The sequence below is a fragment of the Nestor notabilis genome, unplaced genomic scaffold, assembly GCF_000696875.1.
Source record: "Nestor notabilis isolate BGI_N333 unplaced genomic scaffold, ASM69687v1 scaffold4130, whole genome shotgun sequence".
Classification (NCBI taxonomy): domain Eukaryota; kingdom Metazoa; phylum Chordata; class Aves; order Psittaciformes; family Psittacidae; genus Nestor; species Nestor notabilis.
This window is the reverse complement of record NW_009909700.1, coordinates 29,011-55,572: the sequence shown is the minus strand read 5'-3', so window position 1 is coordinate 55,572 and position 26,562 is coordinate 29,011. Positions and strand designations below refer to the sequence as shown.

The 26,562-nt window shown below is 38.1% G+C and overlaps 1 protein-coding gene across 1 annotated transcript in view; it reads right to left on the bottom strand.

Annotated features, from left to right (window-relative positions):
• LMBRD1 (LMBR1 domain containing 1) overlaps positions 1-26,562 on the bottom strand; it is an 82,073-nt gene that overhangs the window by 26,615 nt on the left and 28,896 nt on the right. The window contains exons 7-9 of the mRNA XM_010019052.1: positions 25,291-25,364; positions 10,308-10,433; positions 7,776-7,928 (exon numbers count right to left, since the gene is read on the bottom strand). Of these exons, the coding sequence (XP_010017354.1) occupies positions 7,776-7,928; positions 10,308-10,433; positions 25,291-25,364 (353 nt within the window). The remainder of the gene's footprint in view (positions 1-7,775; positions 7,929-10,307; positions 10,434-25,290; positions 25,365-26,562) is intronic.

Sequence of the window (26,562 nt, the reverse complement as noted above, 5' to 3'; positions counted from 1 at the left end):
GAGTGTATATCCTATTCAGTAATTCGAAACAGAAACAAGTAGAACAGCTGTGGTTATTTAGCCAGGAAGTCATAAGTATAGATAAGTACAGACAAAAATTTTTAAGTACCACTGTAATTAAATCAGATACTGCTATTGTTTTTAGAATCAGCAATAGCAGGCTTTCTTTGCAAGCTCCTGTACACTATTACAGAACTGCCTGATGTACAAAATAAGAACAGAATCTCTCAGCTAAGCCAAGTGGCATACAAAACTCTAAATTAAGTTTACCAGGAGTAAACGAAGATTTTTGTAAACCAACCACATCAGTTAAGGGTTCCGCATCAGTTAAGATGGATTTCTCAGGTCTTACGCATGTCCTTGTTTCAGCTGGGGTTAAACCACAACAAAAAGGGATAGATTAAAATAAGCAAACAGTTGAAAAAGCCAGATGATTTAGTACCTGAATATAATCATGGTATAAGTTTATTTTAAACAGGAATAATTCAAGCAAAATAGCAGTAAATTTAGAGAACTGAAAGTAGTATTCTGATACGTCTACACTGTTTTCCCCATTTCCTTCTCATTTTCAATCTTTAGAGGAAGATTCTTTCAGTTTTTACAAATGCTCTGAATCAAGTAGATCTGGAGAAGTAAGGTTGTTCTTTAAGATCTTAATTAAACACAGGAAAGCATTTTTATTTTGTCCAGAGCACTCAAGCCAGGGACTTCATTCTCCAAGCTGTCCTCTACAAGAACAGCTCCTATGGTTTTTCCTGGGCTACAAAGCTAGTTCAGGAACTCATTCTTCACTTCTTTGGCATGTGTTCTCCCTCATTTCTTTGGTGGGGGGTGTTAGGGGATGGTACACAAAAGTGAGCCCAGATAGCAAACTCATTCAGTTAGACCTCCAACAGGTTCACTGTACTTTCCTAGAAACTCTCATCACAGAATATGCTCAGATAAGCATGCTGAATTTCCCAAGACAAGATTATTTTCAGATTGCCAGACCTGAGACAACCTAGATCTGATTTGGAAGTAAGTCTATATGCAGGAACACAATGCAGAGTCTTCCACATGAGCAGTTATGTGGTTTAAATTTTTTTATTAACCTTAAAACTTGGCACACAGCCATCTTGAAAAGGTTAAAAGTTTTGCTACAACTGCTCATTAAAGATACTCAGTGTAACAATGCTATTATTGTTCATTAAATTCTGAAGATAAGCAAACTCAAAGAGTATTAGAACATCGTTTATAAAACAACTCAAATACTGCAGGCTTTATTAGGTACTGATTTAGAGATTAATATCAAGGTAAATATTAACTCGCACAATCCTACATATTTAAGCGTACTATGATTTTACCTCTCCACAGCAAAATCCCATTCGGTATTAGCTGTACAAGAAATAGATGTTTGAAAACAATTAAGGCAGAGTCTGAAGTTTGCATTACTTCATTAACTTTTGCCAACTACAAGGGTAGAGAGGTATCTGTACCTCCTCTGGAATATGTGCGTCTTCCAAAGTGATGCATAACACTCTCAGAAGTAGTTAAGTAGTTGAAAAAGACCTCTTTTCCCATTTCAACATTCTCATTAAATACGAGACTGAAAAGTCTAATATTAAAGGCCTTCAGTCTACCTTAGTTCATCCTGTATTTTCACAAAGCTATTAAGACTACTGAACCATAAGTGATTTGTAACTCACATCAACCTACCTTTACACAATTTCAAAGCATCAGTTGACATAGTCCTTTCACAGAAGGGATCTTTGTGTTCCTGCCTAGATTTTCCTCATACCTCAATTGACTGCAAACCAATCAACTCCTCATTCCTAGTTTATTAACCAGCACTTGGCCTACAATCAAGAGAATACCAACACTCAGACTAATAGTTGAGCTTGCAGCTTAGACAGTCCAATTGAGCCTCATTGAGTGGTATCAACCTGACTAAAATTAAAAGCGTATCTCCAGTAGGGTATCATTTGGTATCCAGGTAAACAAAAGAATAAGTAATTCATTTCCTTCCCCCAACACATAAAGTTTAAGACAGGCTAGAAAAAAAAACAATGCAGCAGGAGCTGCAGCAGTCACTGTCGCCTTTTACTTGGCACCTATAGCAAAGGACATATCTGTCATTGACAATCTTACTGGAAAACTACTGTATGCTGTTTACTAGCTTTGAACCAACTAAAATTATCTTGAAAGATCCTAAATACACTTAGCCATGAAAATTTACAAAATCATTTTGCTTGTGTCACAGCATAAATGAGAAGGAATCCAAGCCCCTGAGAACACGAGTACATGTTCAACTTCAGAGCAAAGGACAGCACTTAATCAAAACCTCCTGTTCTCACAGCAGGACTATTTGTCAACTGATGCTAAAAAGCTTGTATACTAAAACAGGTGAAAAGAAAAAGACTGGGTCTCAGCCAAATATCACACAGGAATTTAGTTAAGCCATTATGGGGAAAAAAAAAAAAAAAAAAAAAAAAAACCAAAAACTAAAACAAAAACCAAACAAAGCAAGCAACCCTTGATCTATATTAAGGTAAATCTAACTTCTAATGAAAGACAACCTTATTTCCTACTCCCTAGTCCTTCTGAAAGCAGAATCTCATTGCAACCATACCTCATGCTATGTAAGCTCCTCCACTACAGTTTGAACTGATCCATTGCCAGGCCACTTCCTCTTATCCCTCGGCTACAACACACACCTGTATTCAATCATTTGCAGAACAGAACAGGTTTCAGAGCTGCTGGCTTGCACTTACATCACTCTGATGACCTCTAAGTGTCTGCTTAGCTCTTCTAATCTACAACCTGTTGTACAAACTAGTATGCATCAGAGTAACTGTCAAAATCCATTGAACCATGCTTTTATGCAAGACTGCAGATATTACAAAAAACAATGAGTTGAAATAAGACCTACTAATACAACTTATAACTGCTGCCTGAAATGAGTTCCTTAAGCATCTCAATAGAAAGCCTCTAACACAGGTAACGAAGCAGCTAAAGCAGATAACAGTAAGAATAAGTTTACTTAAAGCTTTGTTTTAGATTTGAATACGTAGTATTAAAAGACATGGCTAAGCAAAAACCAAGACAAAAATGTCAATACAGGCATATCTCAGGAGTAAAAATGAAAGCATACTACTTCTAGGTCACAGAATTGTATTTCATTTTTTACGTCAAACCAAATAACTTAGATGTAATCAATTGATTTGTACATTTTTCCACTACTACCACACATAATCAAATACCAAGTTGCTAAGTCTTTTCTTACATTATTCATGTTCTGCTTAAATCATTTTCTCTAGTACCTCCCTTCAACTTTGTCCTGGGTTCAGCTACAGCAGTCATTTTTTTCTCCTTCTTAGTAGCTGGTGCAGTGCTGTGTTTTTGACTTTCAGTCTGGGAACAACGCTGATAACACCGATGTTTTTAGTTGTTGCTAAGTAATGTTTACTCTGACCAAGGACTTTCTCAGTCTCATGCTTTGCCAGAGAGGAGGGGAAGCCAGGAGGAAGCAGAGGCAAAACTTCCTAAATGTTCCCCTGATCCCTGCATCATGCTTAAGTTACTCAGTGACTTCTTTGCCTCCTATCCCTGCTCCCAGATCTCTATCAGGCTAAGTTGCTTCATTGACAGATAATGTGTGCTGCTGAGATAAACCTGGAACTTATGACTTCATTTAGTCTGAGCAGAAATAACCACATGAGCCACAAACTTATATGATACTACTTTTAAACACCTCAAATTAACTTCTGGAAATGGTTAATATTCTCCCCTCCAAGAAGCTATAAGAATACTGCCTGTTTCCTACAGTGGCACTTGCATACCAACAAAAAAAAAAAAAAAAAAAGAGAAACTGTGAACCACTTAGGACAGCTATCCCAAGACTGTGAACTAACACTGATGCCACACCCAAAATGTAAAGCAGCAGTCATCCGTTCAGGGCTGGTATCCATCACCAGGGTGAAGAAAACTGGCAGCACATTATTTAAGAGTTATAACTGGCCAAAGAAGCAAAGTTAGATTCCTCATGGGAAACACTATTTTTATTGGGTTTACATGACAAGGTTTTGGCAGCAGAGGGGCTGTAGGGGTGTCCTCTCCGACAAGAGGCCAGAGGCAGCCCCGTGCTGGACACAGCCATTTCCAGTTGGCTCCAGCTGACCCACTGCTGGCCAAGCTGAGCTCAGCAGCCAAGCTGGTGGCCCCTCTGGAAAAACATAGGTAAGAAACAAGAAAACACAGACAGGAGCAAGAAGAGAAACAGCCTTGTAGATACCAATCTCACAGAAGGTGGTGCTGCTCCAGGCAATGGACATCCTTACCTAGGCTGTTAAAGACGACTGTGCAGATAATCACACTTGGCCTTTAGAGGACCCCACACCAGAACAAGTAGGTATTTTCTGAAGGAAGATGCAGCTTAGAGATCCTGCATGCTGAAGCAGGTTCTCTTGACAGGAACTACAGCCCACAAAGTAGACCAGTGCTGGAACAGTGAGAAAGTATGAGAAGGAAGCAATAGCAGAAGTGTTATGAACTGATGGCAACTCCTTATTCCACATTCCCATTGTGCCACTCCAGAGTCGGGACTAAATAAGTAAAGTTGAACATGAGAAACAGGGGGTGGGGGGGAAGGAAGGTGTTTTGAATGGTCTTTGGTTTTGACCATTCAAATCATTGTTAATTGGCAATTGTCCTCAATTCTGTTTTGTCCATGCCAGTAACTGGTGATTGCCATGTCTGTCTCAGTCCACATATTTTTCCATCTTATTTCTTCCCCCATCCTGTTGATGGGGAGCAAGAGAGCATCTGGGTTGGCATCTGACAGCCAGCCAAGTCAATCCATCACCCTGTTGCATGCCTCTTACAGGAAGTTTCAGGTAACCTGGCCAACAGGTTAGATGAAGCAAAACACTTGGTATTGAGTTATCATTATGCAAACTTAGGACATGAAATATCCACACCTCTTGTTTTCATGCTGCCAACCTCCCTGATGTTGAAGATGCAGCTGTGAATGCAGTAAGAAAGTCGGTCAGTTTAGCCACACCACCTCTCTGGGGCAACTAAACTGACTCCTGACAGCACCTACAGTCTGCACTAACACTCTGCCAGCATAGCTGTTATTCGAGGAACCCAGCTTCAGCTCTCAGGGGTGTGTGAATCAAAAGCCCATTTAAAAAATGAGGCAGAGAGACTGACTGATCTATACAAAGTCCTTACTATCCTTAATGTTAGATAGGAGAAGAATTTCTCTCTCCCTTGCTGGAGTTCAAGTGTACCAAGAGAATGCTGCTCTCTGCAGTAGCCTGCATATATGCTTGGACTGACACAAATGCCTTTGAGTCCCTACTTAAGCTAAGCCCCATGAGCATGCTTTGTACACATAGGTCTCAACCTTCAAGACTGAGTCTTCTTCTTATACTACTCACCTTCAGCATCTCTTCAGTTGGTTCACAACTGTTTTGAAGTACCCCTTGAGAAACTGATTCAGTAGTCCCAACTTACCGTTGTTGACTAGGCTTCCATATTTCACAGGCTGTATGCTTGTTCACATACTGAATGAACATAATTAAGTGCTCTGGAGTTGTTTAGGTTTTTTCCCTAAACAGCTTTTATACCTATCCCTAGAGTGTACCATATTTCTCTTACTGCTGAGTGTCAGATGAAAGTGTAAGAAAACATAATACAGAAGAGAGAAGTGGTAGATTTGGTATCTACAGGAAAGGTTACATTTTGTAGGAAGAAGTTAGACCAATTTGATATCACCGGACAACGCCATGCTGACCATTACTCATTTCCTTGGGATCTTCTGCATGTGTTGTTTTTGACTAAACTGAAAAATAACCAGCTTCATCTCAGTTTGATTTAGCTCTGAGTAAAGAAATTGTTCTCAAAATTTACGTTATTCCACATCAAAAAAGGTTTATTCTTCAGAGAAAAGACTTGGCTATGTTTAACAGCAAATCACATGCTAATAGATACTCAGCAGAAACAAAATAATTAAAGCAAGAATATAGGAGGACATTATGCAAACACAATATGATTATAGAAGTCCAAATGTAGACACTAAATTAACACTGTACCTCCAAGACCAAGTGCTATTCCTGAACATGTTATTCTGCTGTCAATCCCAGTAAGAATCTGCAACTCCCATAAACCTGACCTTCCTAAACACAAAGCAGAAATAGCATTCTCCACATCTAGTTCTTATTTCACAACAAATGGAATTTCTCTTCAAGTATGACAAATGGCCATATTCTTGAATAACAACATACAAGTTGCACTAAATATGGAGCTTTGCTTATTGCTTTACAACACTTCCAAGAAAACTTCTGCACTCCTTTATTTGTCAGAAGTACTACACAGGGATATTAAAAGATTCCCTTCTCTTCATGAGAGCCACAAACTGAACAATTGACAAGTTACGTATGTGCAAAGACAATTCAAACACTATTAAAGTAAAACAGTCTTGCAAGAGTTGAGATGCTATTAAGTGATGAACATTAACACCTTCACAGGAGAGCTCTAAGGAAAAAAAAAAAATCAAAGTAAACAAGCTTTGTAGCATGCTTTGTAGTACAACCCTACTCAGCATTAAAATCTGTCATGAAAAAAAAAACAAAAAAAACCAAAAAACCAGGCACTTGAACTCCCCTTTAGTCTGATTCTTAAAGTCAACAATCCACAGAGACTGCTACAGTTACTGAGAGGAAAGATAAGTATTCAAACCACAAGAACAGACACTAAAATGTCATCCTGACCATTAATCTGTAATTAGCAGTAACTAATGATATTGTACACTATCCTATGAGAATATGATGAATTGTTAAAGTCCTACAGACAGTAGATATAACCAATTTCTCAAATTAAAGGTTAAAGTGAAAAGCTAAAGAAACTACACAAGCTATTAAAAAAAATCAAAGGAAGCATCCAAATTACTGGAGTGAATAGGTAGGGATATTTGTCCTTTAAATGAAAGAACCTAGTCTACCTTTCTAAAGTATCATAGAAAGATAACTCCACCGAGAACTTCACATTGAAAGTTTTTGTTTAACTGCAATTTCAGGCCCTTTCCATTGGTACTCAGCATTAACAATAGCAATGGCATTAGAGGAAATTGCTTATACCCCGCCTTGGCTTTTCAAAGGGCAGCCTACAGTTTAAAGTAATGCTAAAATTTCTTCCTGCATCTAGCTGGCAAAAAAAATAAGTTATATGGCAATACTGTTCCATAAAAGTACTGGGTTTTAAAACCAGTTATCTACCGAAATCACCAAAAGAGACTAAGATCAAAGCTTTACCCCAATAACAGTCTTCTTTCCACTGTTAAGTATCAAGTTCTATGTGGCTAGTTCACTACTGATCAAGTACTTGGCAAGATGCTCATTCCAAATGCATATATTCTCAAAATACCTCTCACTTCCGTTGGCTACATGTAAGTTGGATTAACCTAAGCTACCTGACAGCTAGAATTCTTCCTTCTTCCCATTTTCACATGCCTGAGGAAAGATAAGATATTCAGATTTTCCATGGCAGTGGCACTACAGTAGGTCATCTAGGATTTGCTCATTTTCAATCTTAACCGCAGTTTACGCAAAGTAAAAAGTTTTCCAAGAATTCGGAGCTTGCGATAGGACTGCCGTTCTATAGTGTAACAGTAGCTTAAAAAATAAATAGCTAATATTCAGGATGGTAATTGTTAAACTTGACCTATGATTTGTATGGGAGGAAGAAAGCTGGAAGTTACTCCAGTTTAAGTCCCAAAAAGCGAGAAAAAGTTTTACCTTTAGAGGTCGGATAGCTTCACAGAACTTTGTCCACCAGCTTTTCTCAATAGACTCCAAATGCCTCTCTCTTCTTCGAAGCGTCCTTAGTCTCTCTTCCAGTTGTTGTAAAGCCCGTCTATCCCTTGATGACAGAGGACGACCATCTCTGCACTGGTTACCAAAAAAATAGTGGAAGACTTTGTAGTACATAATTCACACTGTTTCTATGCATACCAAGAGGATGAAATGTATGTCACAAGCTGCAATAAGGGAATTCCTATTAGATGGTAGAAAACTTTCCACAATGAGGATGTTAAAAAAAAAAATTAGCCAGAGTGGACAGTCTCCACGGCTAGAAACACTCAGAATGCCCAGATGTGACCTGAATAACCTGATCTAACCTGAAAGAAATCCTTACTTTGTGTTATCAGGTTCAAACCTCTACTTTGAAGCCCCTTCCAATCTAATTTCATGACTAAGCCAATATGTAAGACTGACATTTATATTTCTTTCCAGCATTTCACTAGACAGTCAGCTACGTTTCTTGTACTTATAAGAACAAGACAACTTGCTGTTCCAAAAATTAACCTTTCAGAAATCTAAACAAGAGGCGCCATTACCCAAAAAATTAGTTGAGTGTACTAGACAATTGTTTGATGATCATGTTTAAGAGTTGTCTGCAATTCTGAGCCTCTAAATACTGAGCAGGCATCACTGAATTCTGTTGTAAATTGAGTAGCACATCCTTAAATCTCAGTTATACACTAATAAGCAAAAGCAACAAAAGAGGCATTAAGTAGCCAAACCACAATTGTTTACAACATGGATGCTACCATATAACAAACTGATCCTTATATAAAGATTCTTCGAGTGAAACTTTGCAATTGGTAAAGTAAATCTATTTTAGATAAATTTCTCAAAAAGTCTGCAACACTAAAACCACATTCTAGGCACATGTAACATTTAAATTGGAAATCACAATGTACTTTTAACAGGAACACATTTTCCATACCCTGTGTAGCATTACAGTGACTTGAAAAAGTCACTTTTTGCAAGTAGTTCAACCTCTCCGGCTGCAAGTCAAGCTTCGCTTACTTAATACTAATGAAATTAGTATTACTCATTTCCAGGTTTACTAATAGCAGGTGACCATATTACATGCTGATTTTTTTCATTAGGTTAAGGAGCATACTTACGTGCTTCCAGTTTTCACTGTACATTTCTTTCAGTAACACCATTTTCTTTACAACTTCATGAAAATGCAACTGAAGAACTAGGATTTCAGTCAGACTGCAATAGAATCCTGACCATAATCCATATGCCAAAAAAAATTAGTTTATACTAATGCTCACATTAAAATATAGACATAACTTAGAGATTTTCAATTTTTGATCCTGTTTGTTAGTTAGATCAAACAAGACCAGTTGCATGAAAACTCTCATAAGCCAACAATCATCTGTAATAAGTAATTTTCCAGGGGTGTCTCATTTTTCTCATATTGATTCCAGTAATACTGATACATTCGTAGTTGCAGTACTCTGTATAAACTCCAAACCTCATAATTTAAACTGTGGGAGACTACTTTTTAGGTTTCATTATGCAACAGGATTTCTAGAACCCTGAAGGTGCCTACACTGTGTAGAGGTAGCCAAGTATCAAGGGAAGACTGCTGGAACTGTTTCAATACTGCTTAAGCCTACTGTCACAGAGCACACAATAGCACAGATGGACTGCCAGGATGAAAGCAATGCATCTTAATGTCCCTTCCCCCCACTACGGGCTTGAAAACACTGGCCAAACCATTTTCTGAAAAAGGGTTGAGAAAAGGGTGGAAGATAATCCCTAGCATCTTGTATGTAAAGGATAAATCTTATCCTCCTTCGGCTTGCACTCCCAAATTGTTCAAAGCGTCCTGCTTACGTTAAGCGCAGCATTTCAGTGAGCTGCAAAGTCCTCATGGGTTTACAAATGGTGTTAACATCCTAGGGGTGTTTACGATTCAGAACAGAAATTTGCATATGTGTGCTTTTCATAAAGAAATCATTTATAACAGCAAGGTACATTAACTAGGAAGCAAGAATATCTAGGGCTGTCATTTATTCATAAAGATGATTAATAGTTTGATGAATCTAACTCATGACAGCTCCATATAGCAAGTTATCCAGAGTTAACAGCTCCACTGAGTATCAACAAATTGGATGCCTTACTGGTAGCAGACTAAGGGAAGGTAGTATTTTTCTGTAAAGTATCTCTTCCATATACCCAAGCAGGACTACAGAAGGTTGAGTTCGGCTCATCAGCACCATTATTAACTAAACAAAAACAACAACCGCTGCAGGACTGGAAGAAAACCTGATTGCTACTACACTAGAGACCACATTTGTTTCCAAATAAGTCAAATAACTGCAAGCTAGTCACTTCTGAATTGCTATTCTTTCTGGAGCAAAAAAACTCTACAGCATGAACATAACCTAGTAAGCAAACAAGTGGAAAAAAAAAAAAAACCAACCAAAAAGGTCATTAATGATGTGAGAACAGTGAAGATCATACCTTTGATTTAATCCTTAATAAATGTTGTTCCACTTCTTCAATATCTTCAGTGTTCTCTAAACGTTCATAAGCTGCACTGGTAGTTCCCTTAATCAAGTTTAGAGGCAAAGCCGACATACCATAAGCCTAAAATAAAAGAGACATATTCAAATTTTCTTCCATACATTTTCATCTACTAAGACTGCTGCAAGTTGCAGCTATAAGGTATCGCTGCTAGTTTTTTTTCCCCCACTGTTCTCCTAAGACAACCAATTCTTTTAATTTTTTGAGCAAACTGTAACAAACATGCTATGCAGCTTCCAGTGTCCTGCATTGTTCCAGCGGTATTTAAGCATTTCAGGATCACCAAGACAATAGCATATATTGAAACTTCACATAAGCATATCCCACTGAAGATTTTTCAAGCTACTTCTTGGGGGGTTTTGTCAAATCATGTAGCTTCCCAAAACATTATTTTCCCACTTTAGATCATAATCAAAACATTGCATAATATAGGAATTACTAGTTACTGAACTTAGTTTTAGAAGCAAAGTATACACAATTTCTTTGTAGACAGCAGTCTTCAACTTACTTTAAAAATGAAATTACGTAGGAAGTACTTGATTTACTAGAAAAAACTGTGCAGTAAAAAGACACGGCAGAAGCATGGTGAACACCTAAACTCATTTATACCCCAAGACTGTCTAGACAGCTATTCATATTCATAAATTTTACTGGCATTTACTCCTAGTAAATCCTATACCAAAGCATTTGCCAGTTTCTACATCAGCACTATGTCCAGATTTTCCCAAGGCAAAGTCTGTAAGTTCTCTACTATAAAAGAAACATTTGAAGTGAGATAATCGAAAAGAAAATGCCACTATTTCCTCCCTTCTATCCCCTAAGTCTTATAGATACAGGACAAGGTCCAAAGTTTCCCCAATCAGTTTAGAGACATCAGCCATAGGCTTTTTATTTGTGTTACTGTGGGTGGCAGCCTGTTGGTGATAGATTGTTCTAGGTGCAGAGGTTGACAGGAAGGCTGTTCTTTTCTTTCTCTTAATCACAAATAACTTGCAGTTTTTCTAGATTGCTTGATATCTGAACATCTGCTAACTTGATAAATGAGCAGTTTTCCAGATTTTCACAGGAATACTACTCCCTCCTTCAAACACTGCTTTACATTTCATACTGAGAATAGATATAATACAAATGCTAGTGTTATAAATGTCACGATACATGCTGCCAGTTTACATGAGCTTTCTGTACAGAAGACTTGATTTTACCTGCTGAAGAACCTACTCAGACATACTAATGTCAACTGCATTGTACTCAAAGCAAGAAAGAGTCCATTTTTTTGTGTGTTTTTCAACATGCTGTATACCCTGCTACCAACACCCATTTCTAAGCCCCTTTAAACAAGGGGTCTTATTTACTAGTATTGTAGCTCCAAACCACATTAACTATTTAAATTGATAACCATTTCAATATAAATTTCTGACATCAAGCCCACAGATTTAAGCTCCACTCTGCAAGCAACAATATTTCATGATTTCAACATTCCTCCAAGTATTAGGCTACCTAAGCATAAAACAGAAGTTTTAACAGTCCGACAGCCTTGTTCACTTACTATGGAATTAGGTTCCATAATAATTCTTATGTTCAGAATGCCAATTACCAGTAAATTATTGGAATAGCGTCATTTAAGTTCAACAAGCAGGCAGCATATGTTTGTCTCAACAGGCTTCAAACCCAAGGAAACAGTGGTACCTGTTAAATCACTGTAAAGAAATAAGAGTAGGAGAACAGTATTTTCCTTCTTGAAGTATATACTAGCAAAGAACACATTCAGCTAGATCTTTGACAGCTTGCACTACATGACTTTTTCATAGCTATGAAGTATTAGAATTGGTTCTACCATAGACTCCTAGAGAATAAGGTAGACTATCAGATATCTGCTCAGCATTTCAGGACTTCATAGCTGAAAGCCTGACCTGTCACTCAGAGCTACAGCTTAAAAAAAAAAAAAAAGAAAAATTAAAATACAGTTAAAATACATTTTCTTTTTCTCTCCCCCACCCCACCCCCCACCCCCAGTACAAAAAGCCACTGGCAATTTCAACTCGTATGTTAGAGCTTTTTGCTGAATGCAGGACAACAAGGTAAAGACATCCTTTATCAAAGGCTAGTGATGGCAATGAAATATCATGCTTTCCAAAACATTCTAGAAGTTCTTGTTTGAACGCAGCTATACAACTACAGAAAGGCCTACCTACAACATTAAGTATTCTGGGTAAAGAAAAGAGTTTAACAATTTTGTCCTTAACTTTGGCTCAGTTCTCCCTTTAGTCCATTCTTTGAGAGCATTAAGCTGCTTTGCTATCTACAGGAGCTAAAAATGCAGTCATCCCCAATCCTCTTCTTCTCTAGGCTGAAGAAAGAATTCTTCCAACCCTTCTATATGATTGAAAGGGTTTACTGTAACCCTCTAATCACTTTCACAAGCCTCCACTGGAGCCTCTAACAGTTTCTCAGTCTCTTAAACTAGGGGACCACATCCTGACACTACATTCCCATCTGTAGCTTTGAGAGCACAAAGCACAGTTGGAACAATCATGTCCCTTGATCTAATGGCTATGCTCTTGATGATGCAGGCCCAGGACACTGTTTGCCTTTCTGCTGCAGGGCATATTGCCGGCTCATGCTCAGCTTGCTGTCCACTAGGACTTCCAGTTCCTTTTCAGCATAGCCATCCCCAACCAGTCAAACCGCAGCATAAACTGTTCTGTGCAATTAATGCGTTCCAAGAGAAGGCCTTAACATCTGCTAAACCTGATGCCATTCTTGTTGGCCCAATCTTCCCACCTGTCAATGTCTCTACAGTGGCTCTTCATTCTCTCATATATACTTCTCCCAGACTGAAATCATTCTCAAACTCTGATTACATATCTAACCCCAGCATCCAGATCACTTATGAAGACCAAATAGTGTTGGGCCCATATTGACTCTGAAAAGCTCACTCAGGTCTGGCTCTAGTAGCATAACTCCAGAATTCAGATGAAAGTATAAATACCATCCAATTTCCTAACAAGAATGTAGGCTGTGTGTCCTGGGTTCACAGGTGATAGCAGTAGTGGTTTTGTATTATACCTTAGTTACTGGACTGTTCTTATTTCAACTGTAGGGTTTACATTCTTTTGGTTCTCCTCCCCATCCCTCTGGGAGCCAGAGGAGGAAGAAGGGGTGTGTGTGTTTGTGGGGGGGGGGGAGTGAGCAAGCAGCTGCACAGTTCTGAGTTACCAGCTGGGCTTAAACCATGACACTGTGGAACCCAAAACACTTCCTACCAGAGCCAAAGACATTCAGTATATAGAAACACATATAATAATGAGAAATGCTATGACAATAGGTCTATCCGGTTTTACAAACCTAGGTGTAGGAACAATTAGATTTTACCACTAAGCAGAGGTTTACAACTGTTCTTCAAACAGCAAGCATCAACTGACAAATATCAAGTATTTACTCAACAGAAGTAGTTAAGGAATAAAATTCAGAGTTCTAAATCTTCTAAATCAAAGTTTCTACAAAGCAAACTGCCAAGTGATATATCGTTTTTCTGTTTTTTGCAGATGTGAATTACGGACTCAAGCGTCAAGCTTACTCTAGTGATAAAGGCAGTCTAAACTCCTTCACTGAATACAAAGGATGCTAATAGTGAGATGATTATGCAAGCAAACCTCTGTCATCAGTGGGGGGAAAAATGCAACACTGGTCCTTCAAGACATCAGTATATAGAACAAAGGACAGAAAGATGAGTCATCTCATGTGATGTGTCACAGGTCTAAACAGAAGCTGCATTAGTTCAGTTTCAGGGTTGCATTTCCCTTCAGGCTAATACAGAAGTTCAAGGCTGCCTTGATAAAGTTTTAATCCCCTGGGCTGGTGCAAGTGTTAAGTTATTGATGAGCTATTATTTTGGGCATCTGCAATTCAAGAAGCAAGCAATGTATCAAAGATGCACAGGAAAACCAAAGCCGTACACTAAATCCAAGGGAGGACTCAGTCCTGAAACAAATTGTTGGTTCAAAGTTTAAAATATGAATAGGAACAGATCAGAGGAGCCTTTAAAATAGTTAAGACAATTTATACGCATGAATTTTGACAAAACAAGTTGTTGTGGTTTAACCACAGCTAGCAACTAAATACCAAGGAGCTGCTCATTCGCTCTCCCTCTCACCCCACAGTGGGACTGAGAGGAGAATAATTAGAAGGTAAAACTCATAATAATAGTAATTAAAGGGAGAAAGGAGGAATAAAATCCAAGCAAACCCAAGTGATGCACAATATAATTGCTCACCACCCATTGATCAATACCCAGCCCAACCTGAGCATCAATTAGTCCCTCCTGGTTAAGTCTCCCTATTTTATATACTGGTCATGTGGTATGGAATACCCCTTTAGCTAGTTTGGATCAGGTGTCCTGTCTCTGCTTCCTCCCAGCTTCCCATGCTCCTCCTCGCTGGCAGAGCATGAGAGACTGGAAAGTCATTGACCAGCGTAAGCACTACTTAGGAACAACTACCACACCAGTGTGTTATCAGCATTATTCTCACACTAAAGCTGAAACACAGCACTGCATCAACTACTAGGAAGAAAATTAACTCTATACCAGGACCATTTAATTACTGTAATTAAAGCTTGACATGTTTACACCACTAAAACAAGTTTCCAGGACTTATTTTTAGACACCTTTGTCCAGAAGGGTTAAATCAGATAAAAGGCACTACACTGAAAAGTAAAAACAATCATTCAAATCTAACAGGCAATTACAGTATACATGGTAGCTTTTTCCACATAGGTTCTTCAAAATGAACTGAATCTAGTACTACACACTAACTGTTCAGGCTATCTGTTCACGTATCTGGTAATACATGTTGCAAGGCTAGGTCTTTAAAGTCTCAGGCTGCTATCTCTGCTGTTACTGAACTCCTTATCAGCTTCACTGAAACCCCACTTTACACTATTAAAAAAATTCTTAAATAAATTGTTTTAAATGTAAATTTAGATAAAAGATTCCCCTCTCTCGAATCCCCACAAGAGATCTATGTAAGAAATCATCCCCTATCAGTTAGCTTAAGAGCTGGAAAGGCAAACCCTACGAGCTCACTACCTAGTAAGTAGAAGTTAGAGGCATCATTCATGAGCAGCTGTCTTATTCCGAATGGAGAGTCTGCCCACAGGCAATACAGGCAATATCTCTAAGTTCATGTTTATACTTTGTAGATTTCTTGAATTAGACAGATTCTACCCTAACAGAAAAAAAAAAAACCAAAAACCAACCACCCCGAAACAGAATAACTTTAAGCAACAGCAAACCCAGCTTACTTATCCTATACAAAGGTTAGGTAACAAAACAAAGCTCTTAAGACTTCTTCCTTATTCGTTATTCACAAAAATGGTAGCTAGGTCTGAGACAGCTATTTGCAAAGAAATCTGTCACCAGTAAACCAGGACAAGCTCACATGAAAGCAACAATTAGTTCAATACTGTTTGTGCAGTTATCAGTAGGCACCAAAGAACAGCGAGAGGCATACTCTAGCTGTTCTCTCAGCATGCCATTGAACCCGAATATACTCTGTGCTTCAGAGCATGGAAATACCTCAGTAGGAGATTACACAAGTATTGCTGTCAGTTTGCTGAATCTTCACTTCTATGTTCCATTTCTTCCCATCCTATCTGCAGCACATCCATCTATTCTCCTAATAAGATTTAGAAGGAAGAGGTGCTGTTCACAACCTTTGGTCTCTTGCAGACTTAGCATCTTGCAACATTTTAGACTTGCCAAACTCACATAGACCATGCCTAGATAAGGGAGTAGTCTTTCTTATTAGCAGCCTGGTATCTCAATAGTCACTCAGGAACAGAAGACAGAAAACAAGTAAGCTGAGACAAGTTGTAAAAAATCACATTTTACAAAAATTGCAGCAAACAACTGTCAGGGATAAACCCTTAAGTATTAAAAAGATCCAGGAAAGTTTTCCACTAGGAACTATAACTGCTAGAGTTTAACATATTTAAATTGCACAAGCTACCAGAGTTCTACTGAAATGTGCAAAAAGGTAGGAATACCTAATAATCAGCCAGACCATTAGCACACAGATCAGTCATGAGGAACACAAAAATACACACTGAAATTAATACAGCAAAATGCCTTTAGAAGAGAGTTAAAGTTCAAGCTAACTTTGAACAGCTACTGCAAAAAGCCTGAAGCCATCAGGCACTATAGATTAACTAGAAATTGATCATGTTTCGCTTTCTACATCTGCTAAGGCACAAAGAAAATAATCTTTCCTTGCTAGAGACCTAACAAGAACAGCCAAGTTGTTTCTGATCAGTTTGGTACAGAAGCATCAGCTTCTACTGGTTAAAGGTATTTTTAAGAATTAGACTTGTGATTTCAAGAAGTGATCAGCAAATACTTGTGTAGCACAGCAGAAAGACTCCCCATTCCATTTATTTTTAGAGGTCCATATATCAAGCATGTGGCTTTTAGGTGCTATCACTGAGGTGTTTTAAAAGGTGTATATATAATCTTGAGCAAAAAGTGTTGAAATTAATTCTGACAAGCATTTCTTGCACACCACTGCCCTCTAGCGAAGTCACACAAAACAGCCAAACAAAAAAAAAAAAAAAAGAGAACTCCATCAGTGTACAGAACATAGAAGAAACCCTTACAAGTTAAAATTTACAAGTATTCAAACTCTGATTTCTTACCACAGCTTGCTTCAGGACTTCACCTAAAGTTTTAGTATGAAATATAAAATGTGCAATTCTACCCACTAGACTGTGATTAAAAACGCATCAATCCAAGTCAAAGACAGATAAAATCTAGTCTAGGCTATGCAATGCTTTAAAGAAATAGAAGTCTAGTATTACATAGTTCATTTCAACATGAATGTCCCACAAAACCTCCACATCAACTTAGGACTCCATGTTTTTTGAAACTATACCTTCTCCATACAGCTAGACTGCACAGTTTTCTTGAAAAGTAATCTGACTTCAGTAGTAGTCATCTACTTCCTCACATTAATTGGTCTCCATCTCCAGCTACCTACACATACTACCATTCTAAAGATAATAACCGTAATTCAAAAACCATATGTCCAGATCAAACACGGCAAACAATGACAGTGGTTCACGCATCCTCCCTAAACTGTGGAAAGGAAAAAGCCTCCTAAATGCATTTGAGGATGTCAGATGCCATCATGGATGGTTGGACTGGGGTTTTGTGGAAGGTTTGGATTTATTTTTTTTCCCACCCCTCTTCTTAGTGGGGGAAAGCTCATGCCACACAGCTTGGAAAAACTATTCAAAATAACTTGTAAAATCCCAGTTCTTTCATGGGAAGCTTTAGTATCAAATCTTCAATTGCTGTAAGAGCACATACATTTTTGAGTAACATTGCTATAACAAAATCTCAAAGCATAGAACAATGAAACATATTGACCAAACTGAATTTGTATGTTCAGTATGGCATTTCTTGTGTGACCTGTTGTACACAAGATGAACAATGCATCTTTTGCTTTTTTATCCATTTCTCTAACATTCATTACTACAGAATCTTGCTAAACATTAACGTTTATTTTGCATATTAATGTCTTCACCATACAAATTCAAAAGTTGTCTCAATTATTTGTCTAAGTGGACAAAAAAAGAAAAAAAAAAGAAAGGTTTTTGTTTTGCAGTCAATGTTTGTAAGATGCAGAACCCAAGTATGACAGCCTCTACACTACAGCTGTTCCACTGCACACAGTGAACTTGTGCTTGCTGGACATATCGTCTATAAAAAAGTTAACTGACTCAGTTGTAATATGGAACATAATTATTTTGCCCAGTTGCCATCTTCTGCATTGCTCTATCAGGCTTAGAAGAGCATTAAGAACAAAACAAAAGATTAACCTCCTTTCAAGCTGCAACTCTAAAATCTCAAAAGTACAAAACTATCAGTGATCCAGCAATTTAATATCTACAGTTCTCCAAGAAAATAGTAGGAATCAGGCTGTTAAAACATGACACTTAAATTGCTTTGCTATTTTGGTTATTTACTGCTTCATGGAGAAGTGAATATAATCAAGTAACTACATTTCTTTTATATTTTACAATTGACATTGATGTTATTAAGTGGTAATGATGATGAATGCTAGTAACTTCAGGATTTCTCAACTGTTTGATGTCTACCTAAGAGAAAATCAGCAGTAAATGAGTGCTTTTAATGTTAGATTATAAAAGGTTTTCAGCTTTTTGGCTGTTAATAAATCAACTGCAAGAAAAGTAAATCATACTCTGGACAAAAATTAGATGTGAAATGGTTATTACGTTTGTGAGTAGACAAACTGAGCTTTGTAACATCTGCTTTCCAGATCAAGGAAAAAGGATCACTTTAGTTCCGTAAGAAATCGAATAATGCTTATTAAGTGTCTGGAAAAATTACAGAGCCAATTACAATTCAAGGACATGTTAAATGAGACACACAAGATCATTCAAAAATTAATCTGCCTATCATTGTGTAATACATTATTCTGCCTTGAATTCAAACAGCAATCTGGAGCTGACAACAACTATTGTATTAATACCTAAGGCAATGTGAAAACATTTAAATGCAGAACACCTCAATGAAAAAATAGATGCAACCTACATCATCTGTGAAACTGTTTTAAACTCTGCCCCAGCCAAAACCAGCAGAGCACTGCAGCACTAATTTATAGTTTTCTTGTTATATTCCGCATTTATAGACATGGAAAACTGTCAGTACAAATCATCAAGGTCACAGATTTGCTGAGCCCCCCTGAGGATCACTTGTTTGCATCTCTTACAAAACAATTTTAAATATCAAGTGCTGTATTTCAGTATTATGTAGCACCAAAATGTAGGCTTCGTATTACTAAAGCTTTAAAACAGAAAAGCAACTACCAATTCAAGATTACGTTGAAAGTGGAGCCACACCAAGAAATAATTTTAAAATAATGCTACTCATTTAAACACAATATGTACTTCAAAAAAATTTCATCCATGTTTACACTTGTCACCAATATTATCGTGAACTTTTGTAGACTTGATCTACAATTTTGATAAAGTCACCATTTTATTATCTCCCCTAAGAAGTTAAAAATTTGAAATACTATCTATCTTCCTTAGTTGGCAGTCTAAGAAGCAAGGAGAAATATGCAATGTGTCATTTAACATCAAAAAAATACTATTCTTCGGTGTATCCAGCAAGGAAATGCACAAAGTGTGAGTTTTGGTATTATATTCTAGAAGATCATGCTAATAAGGCTCAGCTCTAATTTAGTCACAAGAAACAATTACAGCTTCTTTGGCTGAAAATTATTTTATATTTTTACATCCACGTGCAGAAGCATGTGAATTGCTTCTTATACAACCACTTTTATAAAAGTTACAGATTAACAAAAAAAGTAATTCATATTGCTTAGATTAAGAGTATTCTAAGTTTGTTTCTTTGCCTCCCTTCCTCCTGAACTAGCATGTTCTCCCCTCTGCTTACACAAGGAGCTTCTGAAAATTGACACTTATCAATGGCGTTACCACTTATCAAAGGTTATTATAAAAGTTCTTATTATATCCTGTGACAGAACAGTCTTGCAAGAGTTTCATAGTTACTAAAACATAGAACTACCTACATTTCTGAAGATACTGCATACTGTTTTTCAACAAAGTACCCACTGTACTTTTGAACATTAGTTATACTCAAGTGGATAAGTAACAGTAAAAATCTCTAATAAGTCATTTTCTCACAAAATAACAGCTGTGATGGAACAAAAAGTTGTCCATCATGAGTTGGATGAGGTTATAACAGTATAACAAATATTGTGGAATTAAATTAATTTAGTAAAAAAACATTCTTATTGGCAATCAGTCCCCTCAAACTTTTCATAGACTAAAGCCAAGCTTAAACAGGGAGGACATCACACACCATGAGGTATAACATATTAAATGCCACAATAAATCCTGCAAGTTCACATAGTAGACAGACTGCAGAATGCCTGAGGCGGGAAAAGACCTCTGGAGATCATCTGGTCCAACATCTCTGGTCAAGCAGGGTCATCAAGACCTGCTTGCCCAGGACTGTGTCCATATGACTCTGGAATATATCTAAGGAGGGAGTCCCCACAATCTGAACAACCTGTGCCAGTGATCGGTCACCCTCACAGTGAAAGAGTTTGCTGATGTCCACAGAGAAGTTCCTTAGTTTCAGTTTGTGACCTTTGTGCCCTCTGCCTCTAGTCCCATCACCAGGCACCACTGAGAAGAGCCTGGCTCCATACTTTTTGCACTCTCCCTTCAGCTGCTGCCTTCTCTAGGCTTCATGTGCCTTAGCACGGTTTCCAGGAGAATCTGCTTCTTGATCCTGCCAGGCGCAGAGGTGAGACTGACTGGCCTGTAGTTTCCTGGGTCTTCCCTTTTCCCCTTCTTGAAAATGGGGGTTATATTTCTCTTTTTCCAGTTGTCAGGAACTTCACCTGACTGCCATGATTTTTCAAATATGATGGCCAGTGGCTTAGCCACTTCATTCACCAGCTCCTTCAGGACCCGTGGATGGATTTCATCAGGTCCCATGGACTTGTGCACATTCAGGTTCCTAAGATGCTCTCAAACCTGATCCTCTCCTACAGTGGATCTAAGGTCTTCATCCTCACAGTCCCTGCATTTGCCTTCCAAGACTTGAGTGGTGTGATTAGAGCACTTGCCAGAGAAGACTGAGGCAAAGAAGTGATTGAGAACCTCAGCCTTCTCCAAATCCAGGGTAGCTAGTTCTCCCAATAGCTTCTGGAGAGGACCACGTTATCCCTACTTTACAACATACCTACAGAAGCCTTTCATAGAATCATAGAATAGTTAGGGTTGGAAAGGACCTTAAGATCCACCTAGTTCCAACCCCCCTGCCATGGGCAGGGATACCTCACACTAAACCATGCCACCCAAGGCTCTGTCCAACCTGGCCTTGAACACCCCTGTTACCTTTGACATCCCTGGCCAGACTCAATCCTAACTGGGCCTTAGCTTTCTTGACCTCATCCCTAGCTTGCCAGACAATGTCCCTGCATTACTCCCAGGCTGCCTGTCCTTGCTTCCACCTTCTATAAAAACGGACATTGTACAAGGGCATGTAGGCATAGGACAAGGAAGAATGGCTTTAAATTAAAAGAGGGTAGATTCAAATCAGATATTAGGAAGAAGTTCTTCCCTGTGAGGGTAGTGAGACACTGCCACAGGTTGCCCAGAGAAGCTGTGGCTGCCCCATCCCTGGCAGTGGTCAAAGGCAGGTATGGGGTGGGATGCACCGGGTTGGAGGAGGGGTTTTCCCTGCCTGTGGCAGGAGCATTGGAACTACACGATCTTGAAGGTCCCTTCCAACTCTAACCATTCTGATTACCTTTAACAACACAATTGCAACACTGACAATCCAATGGATTGAGGCTATTCAGAAGTCAGGAAAACAAAATTAAAAAAAAAAATAAATCAGTTATGTCTGTACTACAAATCCTCAACTCTTAACTAATGTAAATCAAAGATCTGAGATCATCTCTGTTCAGAGACAAGGGAAATCAGATACCACACATTGTGGCTCCATCTATTCCCTCTGTTCTTTTTTTCATATGATAGGCATTTGTGAAAAATTTTGAAGTATGTATCTTTGTTCTTGTATTCACCCTTATATAAAGGTATTCTATTTTTGTGCTTAAAAGAAGATCTATCACCAATTATCAAACAGTGGTTTGATGGCTAAGCACAAAGGCCTCCCACCTTTAGAAACTAGGACAAACAATTTGATAGGCATGCAGAAGGCTGGCTGAAAAATATAAGCCTAACTACATACTTTTCAGATATCTAAAGCCAGAGGTGTTGCCCTCACAGACTTGCCTGTGCACTAATGCCTGTGTCTTATATAGAGGTGATTTTATTTTTTTTATAGGAGACAAACGGCAAAAAAATCCACAATGCAAAGAAGTGGAAAGTTACCAAGATTAAAACAGTTACTCCTTCCAGAATCGTACTTCTCCCAGTGGAAAGAGTAGGGTAATCTCAGCTGGTAAGGACAGAGGCTATACTCTGGGCCAGCCTCTCCCTGAGGCTTAAGGAAGTGTGACAGCCTAGGAACTTTTCACTGAAAGTGAAGTAACTTTTGAACTGAAGTAACTTCTGCATGAAGTTATACCACTGGGAAAAGCCCAGTCCACAATATAAACTGGAATGCAGGCACATGACATCCACATACTGTCAAGCTCACACTCGTCTTCAGTCTTTAGACCATCTGAAGAGCATTGCTTATGCTGTTATGGGTGGAGATTGCTTACATATGGAAGCCTGACCAGTAGGCCAAGTGCTATGAAAGCACTAGAGCACGAATATGTATATTTCTTCTCCAACTTTGAGAACACAGGCCATCTAATAAGCAGTTTTCACTCTGATACGTTTGTACTTAGTCCACCCAGGCAAAGCCAGCTCACTGTTTCAGCGTAAGACTCTTTGACTGCTTGCAAACAGTGACAAAAAAACTCTCGTATCAAGTGGTGATATCAACCACCTCCTGTGTGAGCTCATCCCCAAAACTTCCATGAAATAGCTCCTCCATTTCTCCCACGCTGCCTTAACACTTACAGCAAAACAAGACAGTTTCAGAAAGATAAAATGCTGCAGTTAAAGTAAATAGCAATTCCATGCTCCAGGCATTTGCATGGACAGCTCAGTCAAGGTTTTCAAAGCAACAGTTATCCTAAAACCTTAGTAATTCAGGCATTCAGAGAAGGCTATTTTATTTCTCATGTTTTATGTTTCACCTCATTTACCATGAAAACATTGTTTACATTTCAATCAGCAGTAAATTTGTGCAAAATAAAACAATCTTGCATTTTAGATGCTTCTGGATATTTACTAACAGTTATAGAAAAATACACCCAGATGTTTGGAAAAAAACCCCAAAACAACACTGCGGATATTCTCACAGCTAATGAGTTTGTTCTTAATGCAAGTCTCATGGAGGTTAAACAATACTACATGTTCAATTATGTGACTGCAGAGCACAAGAGATTAATCTTTCCTTCCATAATTCAGGGAAACAAATTTAAAAGCTGACATGCTATTATAGGCTAAACAAAGGTCTGGATCTTTTTTGACCAGCACTTGCTCTAGATGTCAGCAATATAGCCTGAATAATTTAGTGACCCGTATCAGTCAGAAAAGGCTTGAAGTACTAGAATTTATTATTCAGGTCAAGTTAAAGCACTTAATCATTAGGGCTGAGAGCCATTTGGCTCACCTGAGATACCTACTATAGCTGATCCACCAAATTGCTCTCCTACCTACTGTACAGAGCCTAATGACCACCAAGCTGTCAGTGTTCTGATACAACTAAAAACATGTACTGAATTGCATCCCACAATCCTGCTTTAATTTAGACCAACCAAAGTCACTAGTATGAGGAGACAGAAAATCATTAGCTACACTTGTTACTCAATTTAGAGTGGCTTATGAGTCTAAAGGTAGTATTTAGCAGGTACTTTATCCCTTCACTCAGTTATGAGTAGAACACTTTTCCCCCTTTCTTATATCCTTGTTCTACAACAATTTTCTTCATTCATGCTTTACCCGACAACAAGCTACCACAAAATATCTCCCTGGCTAGCAATGCTTCAAAATAATTTATTGCATGAGCTATTTTTACAAAGCCATTTAGAATCGACTAGCAAAGCTATGTGGGAACAAGTTACTATGTTTGAGCCAGGCTGCAAATGAAGCTAAAGTTATTAGGAATCAAACCTATTATTAAGAAAACACTGACTTCTCAGAAGTTTTAAAGCTTTACCCACAGTTATCTTAAGCTTTAAAGCTTCATCTTCATTGCAAAATTTTACCTTGATGACAAGTTAATACACGTAGCATTACAAACATTACTCAGCAATTGAAGAAATAAAACAGATTGGAAAAGCGAGTGAACATGAACATCACATGTTGACCAAAGCTAGTAAGTTAAATGGTTCCTTTCCTTTGCACATAAAAGCAAGAGTCACGTTGAACTAACATAGCCTTAATCATACAATGTACAGCTGGTCACAGAATGACCACTTCGGAATCCTTCAAAGCTATAGAAAGAACTGCAGTGGTTTAGTTGTATACCTAGGACTAACAAGAATATTCCTGAGACTTTAGAAAGCAAGCCTCTAAATTATTTGGTTTTAACTTTTTAGCTATTTTTGACTTAAGACACATCATAGGAGATGCTGAAGATTCTTCATAGCTAAAACTGAACCCTGACATGCATATTTACCCTTACTCAAATCCTGCAAATACAGAACTGTGAAGCAATGCCCTATTAAAATCATTGCTTTTACATTTACTGAAGAACAGCCTTTTACAAAAAGAGACAGTTATGATTGAGGACATTCTGCATACTCCTTTACAGATCAAGTTTTCTGCCAGACTTGTCATTGTAAAGCTCTGGAGAAATGAAAACATCAATGCAGAGAAGTTGCAGTAAAGGTTATATTCAGTATTATAAACTGACCAGACCAAGTCTAGGTTATGCCATAGTTCAATGAATTAAAAAAAACCTCCAACATTTAATTCTCCAGTACTGGATGAAGGCATAGACAAGAGGCTTAAAAACTATAAAAATAGCAGGAGCCAGTGAACGTGTGTTACAAGCCATAATGCATAATGTGACCTCCTCTTGCAGGGATACTTCAAAATGAAGTCTGATCTGTGCTCAAGTACTGAAACAATGGTTCTTAAACTTGCAGTTAAAAAGAAAAAAAAAAAGTTATTCCTCTCATTCCAAGAGCCTAGAAGTAGTGCTTCAAACCATGAAAACCCAGAGCTAAAACACACTGTTGAAGCTCTTCAGTATGAGAACCGTTTTCTCTCTAGGTATAGCCAATGTGCAAGTATCATGAATATGAAGAGCTGAAACATTTGCGTAACAACTTACTGTGTAAGTGATAGCTGCCAACATTCCAATCACAGTCAAGGAACTAATGGAAAATGAAAGAGCTGTCAAGCCATCTGCAAAAAAGATAAAAAGAAAAGCCTGTTGAAAATTCCTGCAGTAAAGGTACAAGAACATTTCTTCCTGAATTTGTTTCCTGAAGATATTTAAGTTCATTAGAAGAAAAAATAAAAAATGAAAAAGAATGGATACGAAGTTACCAGCCATATCAACCCAGATGAAAAATGCACCTAGCATAGCTTTTTGTCAGCAGTAAATCCTCCTCCAATACTGCAAGAAGCAGGACAGCTACCTCACCTTTGCTACTAGTTCACACATGACACATTCCATCACACAGTTGAATAGCCATTAATGAAATTGCTCACATAGCTATCTAATGCCTCTTCAAGACTTATTCTGGCCTCCACAGGGTGCTGTGGTGATTTTCACTATTTACAGATGGATCTGAGCCAGTTCATCTTTGTTTTGTTTGTCATCACCTGATTTCTCATAATAAAGCACTATCCAGGGAACCAGGCAAGCATGGATCCTTCAAACAACCAAATCAAGCCAGACTGCAGGCCTCAGCTTCACTGAGGCCATGTACACCCAGATGTACAAACTGGAAGAAGGTCACGGGACTAAAGAGTTACAGTAGCCTTACTATCACTCTAGAAATAAAACAGGATAGTAAAACCAAAGTGTTACTAAACTCGTAACCGAACTCCCTGAATTCTACTCTGCAACTTTTCACAACAGCCCTTCTTTAACCTCACCATGCAGGACATGGCAAGCTTTTTTTGATTTACAGTAGCATGAAAACTTACAGTAGCTATTATATACATTAACTTGAAGCAATCAATTCCATTTTTGTACCCAGTCATATCAACTGAGCTAATCTTTAGTGTTCTGTCCCATGTCCTGCCTCCCTTATAGCCAATTCAAGAATTTAGAGTACAATAACTTTTATTCCTACTCACACACGATTAGTGGCAGTTTTCATTAGCTGGTTTCCACTCTTTTCCTGAACACAGGATCAGACATTCACAAACTGAGAAATCCTATTATAGTTATTCTCCACGAGAAGATGCATCTTTCTTCTGACCAACCCTACAGGCCTCCTTTTAAAAATACCAAAACCTAATAGAATAGCACAACCAAATCCAACTTCCCAGATCAAATCTTTCCTTTGCCATTTTTGCTAGGTAATACCAACTTTCCCAAAGTTAACAGCAATATGTTCATAGATTTCAAGTACTACAGCTATGTTTAAAA